This window comes from Amorphotheca resinae, assembly GCF_003019875.1.
Source record: "Amorphotheca resinae ATCC 22711 unplaced genomic scaffold M430scaffold_1, whole genome shotgun sequence".
Lineage (NCBI taxonomy): Eukaryota > Fungi > Ascomycota > Leotiomycetes > Helotiales > Amorphothecaceae > Amorphotheca > Amorphotheca resinae.
In genome coordinates, this window is record NW_020194471.1 from 848,169 (window position 1) to 855,409 (window position 7,241).

The following is a 7,241-nucleotide window of genomic DNA, read 5'->3' on the forward strand; positions in this document are numbered from 1 at the left end:
TGGGGGTGTGGATCGCACGGGCTGGAATGGAATATCACCTCGTAAGAACCTTGGAACCGCGGGTCTGGGAACGGGGGATTATTGTTGCCTTTCCGTGCCATTACGCAGGAGTCTACGGGAGCCCGGATCAGTGCCGACCTGTGCCGTGCGGTGCGCCGTAGTCACTGTACGTGTGCTACGGGGCACGGCTGGTGCTTATGCGCAGCGGGCAAGGGTCAAGGATCGGGGGCCTGGGTTTGCACATTTAAATGCAGCACTCGGTGAATGCTGTAGATACGGTAGACATCGTAGACACAGTTAGACACTGTAGACACGGTAGACACGGTAGATACTGTAGACACAGTAGACAGGTCCAGTAGGGCTACTAGATGGACCAATCCTGTCCTGTACACATCCCTCCAGATCCTATCCGGCCGCGTGCATCTCACTCATACCAACCCCCTCCAACCACCCGTGTGCTGTATACAGAGTGACACCAGGGAAGAGCCGCCCATCAGAGTTCAGAACGACCACAAGTCTGAGACCATCCTGAACCCCCTATCCCTGCGCGGGCCGGGACATCAAGTACCACTGTACACTCCCTGACTTGTGGACCATGGGCCAAAGGCTCTCTGGCAATCATACTCGCGTTTGTTTCGGGGCCGCACATCCTCAAGGCTGTAGCCTGTACCAAGGAGAGGCCGCCACGCTTGAGCGCCCCCCCGCATGCATGAAGAGGAAAGTGACTGTTTCTCCTACATCTGACACAGTAGACAATAATAGACAATAATAGACCGCTTTGAAGTTTGGGAAACGCTCATAACTATGGAGAAGATACGGATGAAGAATTCTGCTTGTGGATGGACTTCCAACCAACATCACTATCCAGACCTTACATCCTTTCCATGAGACAGCCTTACCAAAGTCACTCCTCCCTTCCCTCACTTGACAGACGGGGTGGGGCTCTATGCGGATCCGCGTGCCTTGCAGCGTTCATCCCAATCAGGGCGTTCAGGAGCCAGTATTGAACTTTCCCAGAAGGAAATCTAGGTTTTGATTCAATGTGCAATATATTATCTTGTGCGCTCCCCAAAGCGCCGCTGTGTGCCTCTGAATGGTTATATACGGGCCGTGTACCTGCGTGGCCCGCAAGGCTGAGCGACGTTTCTCAACCAACGCTAAGGCCGAAGCGACACATTCAACTGTACCTAAATTCGAGCCGCTTCAGCAGTTTTTCAAGACTCCCCTCCTCAGCACACCCGTCATGATCTCATCCTATATACAACATCCCCCTTCCGCCCCGCAGAAGGCCTGAAGAACGATTCTCATGGCGCGAACTGGTACCCCGCAGGGCGCCGCCCCAGCCCAGCCTAAAAAGGCCCAGCAGCAGCAGACCCGGAAACGAAGTCTCGGGCATTTTAAAGGACGGGGTTCAGAGTCTGCCCCTCCGTCGTCCAAGAGAGCGAAGCAAGATCCACGACCCGGCTCTCGACAGCTACGGCCAGAGTCCGCTAAAGAAGCCGACGACGAGGGGAGTTTAGAGGCCACCAGCGCCAGTGCGCGTTCGACACTGCCGGAAGATCTCACATCCTCGCACGATGTCACGGCGATGAACATCATCTCGTCCTCGCACATCCAGCAGAAAGCCACGCGGGCCATCGAGGCACTAGCGAGCTATCCAGCCGTTCCTCCTGCAAAACCGGGATTGGTCGTACTCCACGCCAAAGCGCCCGTCGCGTCGAAGATGATTACCATTGCGGAGATCACGAAGAGGGAAATTGGGAAGAGTGGAGGGAAATGGTTCCAGTACAACAAGATCGAGCAGGTTGTGGTGGAGCAGAAGGACCGACCGGAGAAGACCAGTGACGAGGCTACGGGGGTAGGAAAACCGCTGGCTGATGCTGATGAGGAGGGCGCGGATAGTGGGGAAGAGGATACAGCATTTGAGACAATGAAGACGCCATTCGAGAGAGCAAACGAGGGCAGGCCGAAGGTTCGAGCGGTTCCTATTATGACCATATATCTGGCTCGTGACCGGATTGACAGTCTGAGGAAGGCTTATGGGTAAGATACATACTCGCGATTCTGCGTCCCTTTGTTTCTTGGATCTCGACTAACTTGCTTCAGGGAACAAACCAATGCTTTGGAAGCATCAAAACGGTAAAGGCATCCGTGCTATTTCTGGGGAAATTGGCGTTCTGGTTGTTAAGTAGACGATACCCGGTTCATGCTTCTCATGAAGCATGCAACACTCGCAGATTTGCACATAGCTCATTCATAAAGTCTCAATTGTCCCGGACTTCGATGCAATCATACAATCGACATTGCAGGTTAAACCCTACTAATCCCCAGCAATTTTACAGGCCCCCGAACGCCTTGACTGTGCCTTCTTCTCAAACGCCGTTTCTGGCTCTCTACACTGGCTCTCCCAAATGTTCAATCTCTTATCCTATGTGCAGATTCCCTCCCTATATGCCCCTCTAATTCCCCGCCGCACAATCCGTAACATATACCTATCCCGCACACTCTGATCCCGGATCCTTCCATCCCGGAGCTTTCTCTCAGTGCTTCCCCTGTTTCTCCTTAGAGGCGTATGTGATGCGGAGGACGAAGTTGACGACGACGGCCAGCAGCAGGATAATGGCGAGGAAGGTCGGGCCGAAGAGGTCGTCGAAGCCGGCCTGGCCGCGCAGGCGGATGGAGCGGGCGCGCCAATGGTATGTGAACAGGGCGTAGACCATGGCGGCCATGGCAATGATGGTGAAGAGGAAGGCGGAGATGAAGGCCGGGCGGTCGCCAAAGTTCAGCATGCCGACGGCGAGCGCGCCCAGGATGACGGTGAAGTTCAGCCATGACAGGAACGTCCGCTCGTTGGCGAAGAATACCTTGGGCTCGACCCGGGTCGGGAGCGCGATCCGCTTGCCTGGTGGGCGAGGAGAGGCGTGTCAGTAAAGTAGGTATGTTTTGCTTGCTTGCTTGCTTGCTAACTGCAGCCCCCATCTCTCTCGCTGATTGTTTCTGGGGAGAGGGGCTCGAGGGTCGGGCTTACCGGGCGTAGTCTGAAGGAGAGGTTGACTTGACATCGTGGCAGGAATTGTAGGAATTGCAGGAATTGAGGAGTGTTGTGATGAGCTGTGATAGCTAGAGGTCCACAACTAGCTGGAGGAACTGGCGAAGAGCGACGACAGGTTTGAACGGCAACGGATTAAAATAAGTAATAATAAAATGCTCAATTGCTGATTTCGTTAAGGCATATACAAAGGTGCAGCTTGTGATACTGTGATACCTGAGAACTTATCACCAAGACCAAGACCTCCGGAAAGCTCAAGTTGTGAAGTCAAGTGAAGCAAAAGTCTATACTGTACACGGGAACGCCCCGCCACTGAACGTGCGACGAGCGAGCTCAATGATTCGACATGGGGCCTCGCCGCCTCATCGACAAGCGTGTGGGGCCTCAGGCATCGCTGAGTGTTGACGTCGGTCCTATTTCGAGTTAGGGCGGCTTTCCCCAGATAGCAACCTGGTTGGCGGAGAACCAGCATCATCTTCGAAGCCTCACGACCGGTACACCAGCTGTAGCCTACCCCTACTTGTTCTTCCCCTGGAGCTATTTAAACCCCTCAAACCCTTTCGACCCCTCCACACGAATCAAGAGTATTGAGAAAGAAAGTATGGCTGCACAATCTACAGCTCCCGCATCAACTGCGACTCCTGTAAGATCTGTCTGAACCAGCTTGATATTGCCTCACGTGTACTGACGTCGTCCAGCCCATTTCTCCCACAAGACTCAAGCAAATCGCAAACGATGTAAGTGGTTACCTTCGAAACAATCCTGTGGTCATCTACTGAGCAACTGAACAGGCGTGCCAAAGTGCTCTAGGGGGAGCTGAATATTACGAACACTCAAAGACAGAATCATGGAACACAACCATTATCGTACGTCCATCTTCGCTCCAGCCTCGCTGTTCATACCTTGCTGACAAGTGCATCCTTCGCAGAACTCTATCCTACGCTCCTTGATCTCGGAATCTTCTCCCGCGGGTGGCACTCCATCTTTCAAATACGCCGTCAACAGCACCATCATACAGCATCTCGTGCCCACCTCTGCTCTCAACAAACCTAGACCTTCCCACGACTCCTCGATATCCTCTACAGAAACCGATGCCAAGACTGCCACTGGCACGGATGGAAAGCCCCACGTTGGACGCAGAGGGATGCATAGCGCAACAGGAGCATATTGGAATGAGAAGACCGACGGGATGTGGAGCTTCAAGTACGAGGGGGGAGAAAGCAAGGGCCTGGATGTGGTCATCAGTGTCATTTGGATCGCGATATAGGTAGGATTCGGCAGCAGGGGGATATCGAAACTGGCCAGCAGGCGTATGGCGGGGTGCATAATACAAAGGAGCCGGAGCCTGTGGCATTCAGTCCAGGCGGCAGTCCGGGTTCGGGAATACTTTGACAAAAGTCTGCATACATATCTAATGATCTGTGAGAGTACCGCGGACCAACTTGAAGTCGGAGTCGAATGCAGAGCATTGTGGTTGCAACGCATAGGGCATTTCTATTTTGGATTCGTTTAGTATGTTATTTTCTCCCCGAGCATTAAGGAAGTTCATGGTTTGCAATCAATCACACCACTACTTGGATTTCCAGCAAGAGTGTCGGTGAACAATGTATCCATATTGCCTGCTCAATTGCCACTCTGTTTAAGCGCCCGACTGCACTCTCTGTCCCTTGTCTCGGGCTTTCCGGCGTGCGATTCAGTTACTGACGCTCGTACTTGCATTTCAAATGCGTCTGCTATCCTATTATTAGCTGGTGGTGATGGAGAACAGGCGTTTTGCCCTTTTGTAATCAACATCCGATGCTTTAGTTCCCCGGGCGGCTGTGCCTGGAATGGATGGAATTAACTCGGGATTTTAGATTTTTTCCTTCGGCTGCAGTTTTCCAGGTTTTCACCGCCCCTCGACCAAGCAAAAGGAACGGCAGCTAAACTGCCCAAGAGCGTAAAGTGCCACTGCCGAGCCGACTTTAGCTACAAGTACCTGAACCGATTTTCGCATCTTCTCGAACAGCAACCTCCACACAACTATCTATATCTATATCGCTGCTCTGCTCTGCTCTCCTCCCCCCGGGCTCCCTCGACAAGGAACCGCGCAGCCTCGGACCCAGCTCAGCTTGTAAGATTTCCTTCCAACATGTACAATCTGTGAGGAATCTCTCAGGATCCTTATCAACTCTGACTAATCGCTGCCCATAGGCCGGGGAATGGTGAGATCCAAGACCTCTTCGTCACATATCTCGATCGGGCGTCGGCGTTGGCTTTGGTTTGTTCAAACCGCTTCTCTGCAAATGTCTGTTCTCGAGTCCACGGCCTCACAATCGCACCTGTTCGGCCATCCCAGTCTCATGCTGTCCTGAAGACAGTCACGGGACCTTCCTCTGAACAATCCCCAGCGATGGAAACAATCGCAGCTGTGGCGCCAGTGCCATCCAGGACCAACTCGCAGGAAAGCGCTATTTCTGATGAGGATTTTCCACTCACTCCCGGGACTGATGTGACGACCCCTGATTTGTCGACACCAGATGGATCTGAGTGCGGGTTCAACGTAACGGCCGATGTCGTGAGACGCCTATCTCTCCTGCCTCCAGTCAAGCATGGTGCTAGCCTGTCATCCCTGCCCACGGAGCTGCAGCTTGAGATTTTCAGCTATCTTGACCGGATTGACTCCGTCTGCTTCGGGTTGACCTCATCCAGGCTGTATGCGATCTGCCGCGCCATGTATGGTACGAAGATACCGCTAAATACACGGCGCGTAGGTCCGAATTCCCTGGAGTCCGCCTGGAAGATTGACAAGCAGCAATGTAGACAATGCGGTATGTTCCGCTGCGAGCTCTGGCAGCACATCAAGACGTGGATGCCGAAAGATCTGGAATACTGCTCGATGAAGCACAACTTCGGATTACCCGCCAAGGAGGGCGCCTCTGAGAGCTGCTACCGCGGCAAGCCGTCAAAGCCAAGACGGTGCGGCCGCCACCCGGTCAGGACGACTACTATCCACCAGGACGATAATAATCTGGAGTCGAAACTATAAATTTTGGAACTGCAACACAGTGCGGGCAATGCCCAAGGCATGACATTTTGATTTAGCGTGCGTGCATATAGATCTTCTGCATTATCATTAGAAGATCCTACTACTTCTTTTGGTGCATAGAAATGGCGTTTGGGTTTTTTGTTCTGCTTTTTTTGGATTTCCCCAGAGGTTTTTTTCACTGGCGTATAATGTACGAGAGTTGTTACAGCTGTCTACGTGGTCACAGTCGAGATCAAGTCTGAGAAGCTCGGATTATTACAGAGATCAGAGATACACAGAGAGATACGATTTGGGAAGGTTTTGTTTCAAGATATCTAGAGACGAGATTGAATAAACCCAGAATATTACCCAGAATCCTCCCGACTGAGTTGTTACGATGCACGCACTGAGCCCCAACTCAAAACCTTCAATATCAAATCCCCAACTTAGCGAACATATTCGCCCATCTTTCATAGCTAGGTAGGTACGGTCCAAGGCGTCCCACTGTTCCAGCCTCATCTTGCCTTTCAATTACCTTCCCTCGTCCGCCTTGCTTCTCCTCTTCTCCTCTCCTGGTCTCTTTACATAAAGGCTTTTTCTCGATCTTCTTCCCTCGTATAGTACCTAGTTCTAGACGACTTCTTGTTCTTGGACGTTTACAAGGATTCTTTTTAACTCGGAACCGATGACAGTAGCACGCCTGGTTTTTTTTGAGCTCCTGCTAGTCCTCTTGCTCTGATTACTGTTCTGCCGAGGGGATGGATATCCTTTTGTGCTTTATCCTCCCAATCTTTCTTTCCCCCCCCCCTTTTTTTTTACCTCCTATACCAATCTTTCATTCGTTCGTCCGCCTCTCCAATTCAAAGCCCAGACCTCACAGGGCATGCATAGCGTCTCAAGTACTGTAACTCTTCCTGATGACGAGGTCCCAGTATATCTCCTTCGATCCATCTTCATGCACCAGGAGCGGAGGAATCCACGCCCAATTTCCTATCTACTTGCTTGCTTGTTTGTTTGATAAACCAGTCCACCTGGGAAGAACATCAACATGTCTCCATTCAACCGACCTTGGGAATCCAAACATGCCATCTCATCTCGCGTCGTGAATTATATGTCTATTCTAGTCTATTCTATTCATCACAGCGCACTATACATTGATTAATTACCCTAGCCAACCCCCCCCCC

At 52.0% G+C, this 7,241-nt stretch overlaps 4 protein-coding genes across 4 annotated transcripts; 3 read left to right on the forward strand and 1 right to left on the reverse strand.

The window, feature by feature from the left end:
• The first annotated feature begins 1,144 nt into the window (after positions 1–1,144).
• M430DRAFT_62602 (hypothetical protein) lies at positions 1,145–2,252 on the forward strand. Its single transcript, XM_024869001.1, has 2 exons — positions 1,145–2,043; positions 2,107–2,252. The coding sequence occupies exons 1-2, from the start codon at positions 1,307–1,309 to the stop codon at positions 2,141–2,143; spliced, it is 774 nt and encodes a 257-aa protein (XP_024724879.1). The 5' UTR covers positions 1,145–1,306; the 3' UTR covers positions 2,144–2,252.
• Positions 2,253–2,401: 149 nt separating this feature from the next.
• On the reverse strand, positions 2,402–3,337 carry M430DRAFT_32122 (hypothetical protein). Its single transcript, XM_024866108.1, has 2 exons — positions 3,029–3,337; positions 2,402–2,902 (listed from the first exon to the last, which is right to left on the reverse strand). The coding sequence occupies exons 1-2, from the start codon at positions 3,060–3,062 to the stop codon at positions 2,541–2,543; spliced, it is 396 nt and encodes a 131-aa protein (XP_024724880.1). The 5' UTR covers positions 3,063–3,337; the 3' UTR covers positions 2,402–2,540.
• A 210-nt stretch (positions 3,338–3,547) lies between these two features.
• Positions 3,548–4,330, forward strand: M430DRAFT_112031 (hypothetical protein). Its single transcript, XM_024861458.1, has 4 exons — positions 3,548–3,692; positions 3,748–3,786; positions 3,841–3,915; positions 3,978–4,330. Exons 1-4 carry the CDS (start codon positions 3,651–3,653, stop codon positions 4,314–4,316), a joined length of 495 nt encoding a protein of 164 aa, XP_024724881.1. The 5' UTR covers positions 3,548–3,650; the 3' UTR covers positions 4,317–4,330.
• Positions 4,331–5,014: 684 nt separating this feature from the next.
• On the forward strand, positions 5,015–6,429 carry M430DRAFT_62604 (hypothetical protein). Its single transcript, XM_024869002.1, has 2 exons — positions 5,015–5,162; positions 5,243–6,429. Exon 2 carries the CDS (start codon positions 5,442–5,444, stop codon positions 6,075–6,077), a length of 636 nt encoding a protein of 211 aa, XP_024724882.1. The 5' UTR covers positions 5,015–5,162; positions 5,243–5,441; the 3' UTR covers positions 6,078–6,429.
• The last annotated feature ends 812 nt before the right edge of the window (positions 6,430–7,241 follow it).